General features: G+C 46.6%; 1 protein-coding gene across 1 annotated transcript in view; it reads right to left on the bottom strand.

Moving 5' to 3' along the window:
- Positions 1-12,500, bottom strand: part of pou2f2a (POU class 2 homeobox 2a) — a gene marked incomplete at both ends in the record, with an annotated part of 31,960 nt that overhangs the window by 7,842 nt on the left and 11,618 nt on the right. Inside the window, 8 exons of the mRNA XM_084455034.1 lie at positions 67-276; positions 1,714-1,805; positions 3,150-3,261; positions 5,118-5,357; positions 6,133-6,246; positions 8,824-8,880; positions 9,685-9,719; positions 11,151-11,210. Of these exons, the coding sequence (XP_084311160.1) occupies positions 67-276; positions 1,714-1,805; positions 3,150-3,261; positions 5,118-5,357; positions 6,133-6,246; positions 8,824-8,880; positions 9,685-9,719; positions 11,151-11,210 (920 nt within the window). The remainder of the gene's footprint in view (positions 1-66; positions 277-1,713; positions 1,806-3,149; positions 3,262-5,117; positions 5,358-6,132; positions 6,247-8,823; positions 8,881-9,684; positions 9,720-11,150; positions 11,211-12,500) is intronic.

Genomic DNA, 12,500 nt, shown 5'->3' with positions numbered 1-12,500 from the left:
ACACAAACGCATGCGCGCACACACACGCGCGCACACACGCGCACGCACGCACACGCGCACCCCTACCTGTGTGAATCCCAGTTTGATCCTCCTCTGTTTGAAGGTGCGAGCGAACTGCTCCAGCTCCTCCAGGTCGCTAGGCTCCTCCCCGCCGCCGTGCGGCGTCACCGAGGTCATGGGGCCGGCCGAGGCTCCGCCCCCTCCTCCCGAGGACACGGCGCCGTCCCCGCCACTCTTCTCCCTCTGTAGTGACGAGAGGCCGTCGCCATGACGACGCTAGGTTTAAAAGGAGACACAATGGCGATGGGGTTGACCTACAGTGTTGGGGGAGGGGGGGGGGGCTTGACTTGACCGGAGCTCCGGCGCTGAGCGATCGATGGAAGCGTCGTGATCTGTGGCGTGTCCCCGACAGGACGCCGCCGTCGCCCGCCGCGCTGTCGAATTAAACGACGAGAGAGGGGAGGGACGAATGGGCGGACCGCCCCCTCCGCTTGAGGTGAACGTTTGGAACACCGCGGACGCACCTGGTTGGCTGCAGGGACACGGCGCACTGATCTCAGAACAGATTTTATATCCAAGCGGCCTACAATCATGAGTTGGGGTTGAGTGCCGTGGCTCAAGGGCAAAACGGCAGGCAACGACTGACCGGTTTCTTGCTTACATGTTTCGACAGTTATGATTGGATGATCCAAGCCATGAGCAGTGTTTTCACTGGCACCGCGTTAGCTGTTAGCTGAACACAGCTGCCTGAACATTTACAACACTACACTTTTTCAACCAACCGTTCCTGAACGTAACCATGAGCTATGTATCGGCTAACCGCATTGAATTCGGTCTTTGACTCTGACTCCAACTCTAACTCAACCTTCACTCTGTGAAACAGCCATTGTTGCAGAAGTGAGATCTGATGTTCTTTCCAAAGAAATGAGAGCTTGAGAGGGGTGTGTGTGTGTGTGTGTGTGTGTGTGTGTGTGTGTGTGTGTGATTGACTAGGGCCAATGGTGTTAAGGAATCAATTTTCCAGCTGAGATTCAACTGTGATGTTTGATTTCTGCTTGTAGAGGCAGATCCCCTGTGTCCAGGGAAGTATAGTATGTTAAGCATTGTTAAAACACACACACACACACTCTCCCTCTCTCTCTCTCTCTCTCTCTCTCTCCTCTCCTCCCTCTCTCTCCTCTCTCTCTCTTTTTCATGTCTGTTTCTGGGCGTTGCACCAGGCAGGCCAGTCGGCTCCAGACCAGCATAACAAGAGCACTACAGGAACTCTACCATCCCCCTATCTGACCAGACTGCTTCATGAGAATGTATTACTTGATACCCCTCCTTTACAATCATGTTTATGTTAATTGTTGGTTACTGTACTGTATTTTCTACTGTTTATTTGTGTTGAATTTTTAAATTGTAATAGGACATATAATTCATCCTGTGTGAACATGATGCAAGTTGTCCTAAAAAAACTCAAACTCAAACTCAAACTCAAACTCTCTCTCTCTCACACACACACACACACACACACACACACACACACACACACACACACACACACACACACACACACACACACACACTGCATGAACAGACAGATACACACACAAGTACACACACACACAGCTGCACATGTGCCGAGCACACACACACACACACACACACACACACACACACACACACACACACACACACACACACACACACACACACACTCTACTGTACCTGTGCTTGCAGTCCCAGTCTAGGGGCGGTGGTGAGCAGGCCCTGGCTCTGCTGAGTAGGTAGTGAGATCAGATTTGGTGTCGATAGCAGACCTGCGGAGGAAGATTTGGCCTAATGTTCAAATCAATACTGAGCTGTGAGTTTACGGTCACGGCACCAATGACGCAGCACCGCAACACCTATTCATTCCCCTCGCTGAAATGGAAGTGAGGGTAGTATCGGCATGAAGGGGAATCTTTGTACAGTTAATCAAATCCCATGAACACGTGATCATGCTGCTGATATTGATCTGTTGTGGGGTGCGAGGGGGGGGGGGGGCATAATGTCCCATGAAAGAGGAGGATCTGTTTTGGGGGGTGAGGGGGGGGGGGCATAATGTCCCATGAAAGAGGAGGATCTATTTTTGGGGGCGAGGGGGGGGGGGGCATAATGTCCCATGAAAGAGGAGGAACTCTGGGTCGTGGAGGAGCGAGTAGTAGGGGCGGGGATCTGGGGGGGGTCAGGGGGGACATGGGGGGAGGTGCTGGACCCCGGGTGGAGGGAGGAGAGGGTAGTATATACGAGGAGGTGCTGGACCCCGGGGTGGAGGAGGAGAGGGTAGTATATACGAGGAGGTGCTGGACCCTGGGTGGAGGAGGAGAGGGTAGTATATACGAGGGAGGTGCTGGACCCCGGGTGGAGGAGGTGCTGGACCCCGGGTGGAGGAGAGAGGGTAGTATATACGAGGAGGTGCTGGACCCCGGGTGGAGGAGGAGTGGGTAGTATATACGAGGAGGTGCTGGACCCCGGGTGGAGGAGGTGCTGGACCCCGGGTGGAGGAGGAGTGGGTAGTATATATGAGGAGGTGCTGGACCCCGGGTGGAGGAGGAGAGGGTAGTATATACGAGGAGGTGCTGGACCCCGGGTCAAGGAGGAGAGGGTAGTATATATGAGGAGGTGCTGGACCCCGGGTGGAGGAGGAGAGGGTAGTATATACGAGGAGGTGCTGGACCCCGGGTGGAGGAGGAGTGGGTAGTATATACGAGGAGGTGCTGGACCCTGGGTGGAGGAGGAGAGGGTAGTATATACGAGGAGGTGCTGGACCCCGGGTGGAGGAGGAGAGGGTAGTATATACGGGGAGGTGTGGGACCCTGGGTGGAGGAGGAGTGGGTAGTATATACGAGGAGGTGCTGGACCCCGGGTGGAGGAGGAGTGGGTAGTATATACGAGGAGGTGCTGGACCCCAGGTGGAGGAGGTGCTGGACCCCGGGTGGAGGAGGAGTGGGTAGTATATACGAGGAGGTGCTGGACCCTGGGTGGAGGAGGTGCTGGACCCCGGGTGGAGGAGGAGTGGGTAGTATATACGAGGAGGTGCTGGACCCCGGGTGGAGGAGGTGCTGGACCCCGGGTGGAGGAGGTGCTGGACCCCGGGTGGAGGAGGAGGAGGGGGTGCTCACCCTGCGGGTTCTGCTGGGACTGGGCCTGCGGCAGGAGGAACTGGGCTGGAGACTGCAGGTGGTGACCCGGCATCAGGACCAGCTGCTGCAGCTGCAACAACTGCTGGATGTCCTGCAAGAGGGGGGGGGAGAAGAGAGAGAGAGAGAGAGAGAGAGAGGGAGGGAGAGAGAGGGAGGGAGAGGGAGAGAGGGAGGGGGGGAGAGAGGGAGGGAGAGAGGGAGGGAGAGAGAGGGAGAGAGAGGGAGAAGAGAGAGAGGGAGAGAGAGAGGGAGAGAGAGGGAGAGAGGGAGGGATAGAGAGAGAGGGAGGGAGAGAGAGAGAGAGAGGGAGAAGAGAGAGAGGGAGAGAGAGAGAGAGGGAGAGAGAGAGGGAGAAGAGGGGGGAGAGAGAGAGAGAGAGGGAGAAGAGAGAGAGGGAGAGAGAGAGGGAGAAGAGGGGGGAGAGAGAGAGAGAGGCAGAGAGAGAGAGAGAGGCAGAGAGAGAGGGAGGGAGGGAGAGAGAGAGAGAGAGAGAAGAGGGGGGAGAGAGAGAGAGAGGCAGAGAGAGAGAGAGAGAGAGAGGCAGAGAGAGAGAGAGGGAGAGAGGGAGGGAGGGAGAAAGAGAGTGTGAGTTTAAGAGAGGTCAGCAGTATCAGAGGTCGACGAAGAGATATGAATCCTTAGTGGAGCAATACAGAATCACAGCCACTAGAGGCAGTAGAGAGATACCAGAGAAAGCTGCTCTTCAAGGCTCCGAACCGGTTCAAGGAACGGAAACGAAAACGAACGGTATTTTACAAGGAACAGAAACAGGAACGAAAACGAAATGGTCTTTAATTGTTCCAGAACAGAAACGTTAATTTGAAATCTTTAAAACCAGTTAATAATGTTATTTTTTCGTTCTTTGTAGTAGGCCTATATAACTTAAAATAATTTTAAAAAAGAAGAAAAGAAAAAAAAGCTGAGCCTTTTATGTCCGAATAGGCTAAATTAAATGTATTAAATTTGTAGCCTACATCTTGTCCTGTTTTTGTAATGTAGCCTAGGCCCCTAAATCTGTTATTTCACAGTCAGGATCTTAAATGCTTGCTTAGCGAAATGAAGAGATTTAGATATTACAACAACACACCATAACCTAGTTCAGTTCATTCCGTTGAATGGCTATAACTTCCAGTCAGGTAAGGGCTTTTTATCGGCCTAGTGATCAAGAGACAGGCCTATTAAATGTTTTGCACTAAATTATATTTGCTGTCGTATAGGCATACAAGCAGCAGCAGTCTGGTGGATGTCTCTGAAATGTGTATCGCCACAAGAGAATATTTTTGTTTGCTATCTCAACTCAACTCAAATTTTATTTATAGAGCACATTTAAAAACGACTGTGGTCGAGCCAAAGTGCTGTACAGGTAGGTGGCAAGACATAAGTTAATACATAACAAATAAATAACATAAAACATTATAAAACGAAATAAGAACAAACAATAGGCCTACAGGCGCAGAATAAAATAGCTTGCAGCAACAGTACAAGAAAATATTTTAAAAAAGGATGATGAGCTATGATGATGGCTTATGATAGACCTGCGCATAGTTTACGGTGTGGATTAAGGGCATACGGGAATAGGACTAATGTTGCGTATTTCTTGTAAGATAATCATCAAGGCTTCACTACAGCACACATCTCCAAGGCTAATATTGTTGGCAATAAGGCCACAACCCAAGACTTGTTGATTATACCTTACAAGAAATACTGAAGGCCTATAGAGTCTTAATAGGCTAACACCCCCGGAACGGTGAACGGAACGTTATTTTTCGTTCTTAACCGGTTCAGGAACGCTATGTTGGTGGCGGAACACGAGAACGGAAACGTTAAATATGCTGGTTCTGCTCGGAGCGAACCGATTGAAAAATAATTTTGTTTTTAAGCCCTGCTGCTCGGAGGGAGTCAGCTACAGCAGCTCTCGCAGCTTGTCTAGCGATTGGCTGCCCTCACCTGGGCGGTAAGCTGGATTGGCTGAGAGAGAGCCAGCTGGGGCGGGGCTTGGGTGATGTTCTGTTCCTGTTTGGCCTGCTGCTGTTGGCTCTGCTGCGCTTGCGCCTGATTGGCTGCTGCCGCCGCATGGGCGGCGGCGTGAGCGTGGGCAGCGTTGGACTGTTGCACGGCAGCGGCCAATAGCTGAGCTTGAGCCTGCTGGAGGAGGAGCTGCTGCTGAGCTGGCAGGAGGGCTGCCAACTGAGGAGGAGGAGGAGGAGGTGGGGGAGGAGGGGGAAGAGGAAGAGGAGGAAGAGGAGGTGGAGGAGGAAGAGGAAGAGGAAGAGGAGGAGGAAGAGGAAGAGGAGGTGGAGGGGGAAGAGAAAGAGGAGGAAGAGGAGCAAGAGGAGGAGGAGAAGGAGGAGGAGGAAGAGGAGGTGGAGGAGGAAGAGAAAGAGGAGGAGGAGAAGCAGGAGGAGGAAGAGGAAGAGGTAGAGGAAGAGGAAGAGGAAGAGGAAGAGGAAGAGGAAGAGGAAGAGGAGGAGGAGGAGGAGGAGGTGGAGGGGAAAGAGGAAGAGGAGGAGGAGGAGCAAGAGGAGGAGGAGAAGCAGGAGATGCATTGATGGACGAAGTCAGAGTGAAAGAGGAGAAAGAAAAGAGGGAAGAATTTGTCCAGGGAGAGGAGGATTAAAAGAGGAGAGGAGGATGAAAAGAGGAGAGGAGGATTAAAAGAGGAGAGGAGGATGAAAAAGAGGAGAGGAGGGTTAAAAGAGGAGAGGAGGATTAAAAGAGGAGAGAGAGAGGAAGCAGTGTTACTCTGGTGATTGATCAACGCAGGGAAACACAAGCGTAGGCTGGGCAAGCAGCAGAAGACCACTGAATACACACACACACACACTCACACACACACACACTCACACACACACACACACATACACACACACACACACACACTCACACACACACACACACACACACACACACACACACACACACACACACACACACACACACACACACACACACACCCACTCACCCCTGCCAGTTGGCTGCCTGCTAGCATGAGTTGTGTGTGATGGTGAGGGGTCTGCTGTTGGTGGGGCGGAGCCACATGGCTGGAGGTCATCTCAGAACTCTCCTCACTCTGACCCTGGAGAAGAACAACGACATCACCAGCACTCAACATCATTATCATCTTTATTAACATGGTCATCCTTATTAACATGATCATCTTTATTTACATGATCCTCTTTATTAACATGATCATCTTTATTAACATTATCCTCTTTATTAACATGATCATCTTTATTAACATGATCATCTTTATAAACATGATCATCTTTATTAACATTATCATCTTTATTAACATGATCATCTTTATTAACATGATCATCTTTATTAACATGATCATCTTTATAAACATGATCATCTTTATTAACATGATCATCTTTATTAACATTATCATCTTTATTAACATGATCATCTTTATTAACATGATCATCTTTATAAACATGATCATCTTTATTAACATGATCATCTTTATTAACATGATCATCTTTATTAACATGATCATCTTTATTAACATGTTCATCTTTATTTACATGATCATCTTTATTAAAGGACAATGCTCGTTTTTGACAACCTGGACCTTATTTACGACATATTATAAGACGTTTGACTCACCGAGATCACTTTGGTGTAGTTCGGAGGCATGTAGAAGAAATTTAAAATCCAGCGCAAGCCAGTATATCCATGTAATGGCGGTGGTGGGGGCACTGAGAATGCAGTTTCTAAAAATCTATTTTCTGCCGCGAAACGGTTGTTTTCATCAATCTGTCTTGATGAATCGCTAGTTGTGCTTACATAGAGCATAGGCCTGTTGTGGTATTTTACATGCCTCTGTTATATGATCTTTAGAAACGTCTTTAGACACGAAATAGCTTCCTCACTTGCTCCAGCACGCATGCGCACTGCGTGCTGGAGCAACGATTGCGCGCTGTGCGCATTAGTGCTGGAGCAAGTGAGGAAGCTATTTCGTTTCTAAAGACGTTTCTAAAGATCATGGCATGTGAAAACCACAACAGTTATGCTCTATGTAAGCACAACTAGCGATTCATCAAGACAGATTGATGAAAACAACCGTTTCGCGGCAGAAAATAGATTTTTAGAAACTGCATTCTCGTTGCCCCCACCACCGCCATTACATGGATATACTGGCTCGCGCTGGATTTTAAATTTCTTCTACAGGCCTCCGAACTACACCAAAGTGATCTCGGTGAGTCAAACATCTTATAATATGTCGTAAATAAGGTCCAGGTTGTCAAAAACGAGCATTGTCCTTTAACATGATCCTCTTTATTAACATGATCATCTTTATTAACATGATCATCTTTATTAACATGATCATCTTTATTAACATTATCATTATCATCTTAGGGTTCTCGTCAATCTCACCCTGGAGAAGGACAACATCAGCATAATTATCAACGCCATTATCATCACCATCTTTCTAAACATGATCATATTTCTGGGTTCTCCTCGAGAGGAATGGGGAGAAACAGCAGCATTATTAACATTAATATCAATATCTCAAAATAATCCTGTAAGGGTCCTACAGTCTAGGAAGATTTGACACAACAAATTAAATATTCATGAATTCATGAATTCATTAATTCATTAATTCATGAATTATCCTAAACATGAACTTAACTATTCAGTAATCACAATTCATCATGTGAGAGGTACGCTAGTCAGCAGGTAGAAATGCAGGAGAACATATAAAAGCACAAGAAGATGTACTTATCGAAATATATTCTCTATGCACACACATCAGTTAGTAACTGGGCTATTGATAACAACAACAGCCGCAACAACAACAACAACTCCAACAGCGACACAACTCAATATTTTATAGTACTGCTAAATTATCAAAGGTAAACATGAATACATTCTTTTGAATGAATGCTGTTGTTTAGCTGAGGTCCCTCCCGATTAAAATGATTTTCTCTCTCTCTCTCTCTTTCTCTCTCTCTCTCTCTCTCTCTCTCTCTCTCATACAGGACAAAGTCTTTACCACGCATTGATCTGGTCGGAAACGTCGAACGCCGCTCTGCGTCCGTCCACAACCTCTGAGTATCCCAACGCTGCAAAGCTGCATCCTGACCTGAAGTGTCTCTCTCATCATCTATCCACCGGCCGGTCTCTCCTTCTCCCACCTCGTCTCTCTTTCTCTCCTTCTCTCACCTTCTCACTCCTTCTCACCCCTTCTCTCCCTTTATTTCTGTCCACATCTCCCTCAAACGCTCTGTATTTATGCTTTTAAAGACTCTCTCTCCCTCTCTCTCTCTCTTCTCTCTCTCTCTCCCTCTCCCTCTCCTCTCTCTCTCTCGCTTCTCTCTCTCTCTCTTCTCTCTCTCTCTCTCTCTCTCTCTCTCTCTCTCTTCTCTCTCTCTCTCTCTCTCTCTCTCTCTCTCTCTCTCTCTCTCTCTCTCTCTCTCATACCTCACATTCTGTAGCTGAATTCCTCCCCTGCCTGAGGTTCTCACAGGGGGGGGCGGAGCCACCTCTGCTGTTGTGTAAACATCCTGATTTGCATATTAGTGAACAGAGTGGCATGACTTAGGGCACATACACACACACACACACACACTAACACACACACACACACACACACACACACACATACACACACACACACACCAGCACATGCCCAACTTACACAACTTACCTTGGAGCTGGCCAAGGCAGGTGAGAGATTGAAAGGGCTAGTCTTCATGGGCTGAACCTGAAGATATGATGAAAACAAAACCACAATGAGTCACTTACACACCCACACACACACACACACATACATACATACACACACACACACAAACATACATACACACGCACACACACACACACACACACACACACACACACACACACACACATACACACATGTGCACACACGCGCACACACACACACACAAACACACAGGCTCGCACGCACACACACATACATGCATGCACACAGAAACACACACACATTTATGCACACAGAAACACACACACACACATGCATGTACACAGAAACAGTAACCCACACAAACTCAAAATAGTTTGAGATAATGTGATAATCTCACAAATGATCTTCACACCATTCCTTGTCTCAGCTTGCATATCGTTAGCTTCATAGCATAATTGCCATATTTTGGCCAAATTGATATTCCTGCCTAGCTCTACTCTCCTAACACTGCTGCTTCACCCTGCATTATTGCCCATGTCCTCAGCCTATCAGAATGCTTATATTCCAAAATCACTATCCGCCTAAGTCATCGACTTGACTTAGGCATTTTTGACGCTACATACAAAATACAAGATAAAATATGACTTAGGCAATTATGCTATGAGGCTGAGATTTTTTTTTTTTTTTTCTTTTGATTTTTTTTTTTTTAAGTGCTTGGTGACATTTACTAAACTAGTCTGCTGTGGTGTTTTGTATTCATGATTGCACATATTAATAATTCAACATAATGTATACTCTATTTAAAATATACACATCTCACGTAAGATGGTAATATCTGTCAGCTGAACAGAGATGACCAACCTGATCGCTGGCTTCCGGAGTGTTCCTCTCCGAGTCTGTAGGATGGACGGAAGATGATATAGAAGAAAGAGAGAAGAGAATTAAAATGGAGTGTGGAGACACCTCCATGTAGGACTTATTATCACCCTCTTTACCGTTTTTATCACTATCATAGCTGTTGTTTTCATGACTATTATCCTGTATCATATATTATAGCCAGAACCTAATAATTCTAGCCCCCTTTACGTGTGTACTGTACAGAGATAAGAGGAATCTGAATCTAGCTGTAGTTAAACTAAATGAAGTCCAGACCCGTAGACAGGGGGGCGATCGGGTGGATCGAAACGAACACCCCCTCACGACCAAAGGTCCAGAATTGAAGACAAAAGGTTTGCACAAGTCCAAACGATACGGTCCACTTTTGGAGAAAAAAAACGAACTCCCCCCGCCACAAGGCTGGCTACGGGCCGGAAGGTGGTTTAGGCTACGGGCCTGAAGGTGGTTTAGGCTACGGGCCTGAAGGTGGTTTAGGCTACGGGCCTGAAGGTGGTTTAGGCTACGGGCCTGAAGGTGGTGTAGGTGGTTGAGTTTCCACGTCTGAAAAGCAGCTCTCTGGCTCGGCTGTGGAGCCCCGTATGGGTAGTTCATGACCGACGTTGTGGTTCTGGTGGCGTTGTGGTTCTAGATGACTAAATACACGTGTTGCTCCCTTTGGAAAATATGAGAAATGAGCCCCGGCAACAGGGATGATGGTGTGACACAACATGCCCCACTGGAAAGACCACATCCACCCACTGCAGAGAGATAGGAACTTTAATCATCCCCACAGGAGGAAATGTGTACATGCTTTCTGCACACGCATGCACACACACGCACACACACAGACATAACTGTATGCTAGCACGCACACACACTGCACGCTGGCACACACACACACACGCACACGCATACGCACACACACACACACACTGCATGCTAGCACGCACACACACTGCAGGCTGGCACACACACACACACACACACAAACACACCAGTCACAGTTATTGAAACCCTATGGCGATATTCGTAGTCTTTATTGTGCTTTTTTTCTACTACTACTATTAGATTATATCAATTAATTTAGTTTTAAATCTAAAAAGAGGCCAGATTAGAATTAGAATTTATCCTGAAAAAGTTGTCAATCATGAATCTATAATAATGACCAGACCATGAAGATGAGAATTCTGCTGAAATGACAGGGATGATGAGAGAGAGAAAGAGAGAGAAGAGAAGAGAGAAAGAGAGGGGGGGTGTAGAGAGGGGCAGATAGAGAAGAGAGAGGGAGAGAGAGAAAGAGAGGGGGGTGTAGAGAGGGGCAGAGAGAGAAGAGAGAGAGAAAGAGAGGGGGGTGGAGAGAGGGGCAGAGAGAGAAGAGAGAGGGAGAGAGAGAGAGAGAGGGGGGTAGAGAGAGAAGAGAGAGAAAGAGAGAGAAGAGAAGAGGTTTTCACCTGTGCTCTCTCCTGGGAACTCAGCCCTCTCATCCTGGGCTGCTTTAGACATCCTGATATCTGCAGGACAGAGAGAAGAGGTTTAAATATCTAACATTTACCATTACTGACATGTCACACACACACTGACACACACACACACGCACGCACACGCATACGCACACACACACACGCACACATACGCACACACACACACACACACGCACGCACACACACACGCGCACACGCACACACACACACACACACACACACACACACTCCTTTCCCCTGGCAGGGACAGAAAAACATGCTGAGACCATCTCCACACAGGTCAAAGGTCATTTCTCTCTCACACACACTCTCTGTCTGTCTCTCCTTCTTTCTTCACCCATCCTTTGGTTTGCTATAATTTAATATTATAATAATTCATATATGGTCACAAGATACTACATTTGAAAACAACATTTTCAGTTTTCACATTTATTCAATTTCGCATTATTGCTATTCCTTTTTAAACAAGGCAAGAATGAGACAATACAGGGCATAATAAAGAAATACTACATGTGATCATGGAAAAAGTAGAGCAGTTTAATAGTTTAATAATTTTATATGGAAAAAACACGTCGAATCAAATAGATTTTCTTGTAGCCTAGTTAAATTACAATTATGTCTTGCACATAATTTTAGAATATTTTCAATTAATAAGTATCTATTATAAATGTAAAGGTATTAATTTACATGTAGGCCTTTTGTTAATTCATCCAAATTCGTCATAATTTCACCCAATCTTAAAATCGTAAAAATAAGATTAGATTCTGCCATGCAACGATAAAACAAGATGCATAGGCCTAATATTCCGAATATTCAATACATATATGCATTTATAATATTGTACGAAATTATAATAATTTGAAGTAAATAGCCTATGTGAGGTGCCAAATCTAGGCTACTCTAAAGAGAAATACAATAATTTCTACGGACGGGTTTTAAACCGAAAACCGAATATTCCTTCTTAAATATTTCAACCATTTAACATTTATGCAGAGGATGTCAACAGAAGTTACCTAAATCAGGTTTATAACCAAAGGCCGAAATTCCTACACCAGAATTTTACTTAGCAGTTCAAAAGAAAATTGTTTCCTGAAGATCTAGCCTATAATCTTGAACGGTTAAGCGTATTCACCAACATTTAATAAGCCTCACTTGTTGGCTGTATATTTGCGCGAGAGTGCGGTGACACGCTCGACTGTCCTCGCGAGCCTTATTAACCTGCTGGTTCACGTCTGTCGCGCGCCACCGGGCAGTAATCAACTGTCAAAACATTTCTCAACACATGTTTATACTTAATATTCAAACCTGCTCTGACATGTC

This window comes from Borostomias antarcticus (genome assembly GCF_949987555.1).
Source record: "Borostomias antarcticus genome assembly, chromosome: 21".
Classification (NCBI taxonomy): domain Eukaryota; kingdom Metazoa; phylum Chordata; class Actinopteri; order Stomiiformes; family Stomiidae; genus Borostomias; species Borostomias antarcticus.
The sequence above is the reverse complement of the archived record's forward strand: the minus strand, read 5'-3'. Positions and strand labels throughout refer to the sequence as shown.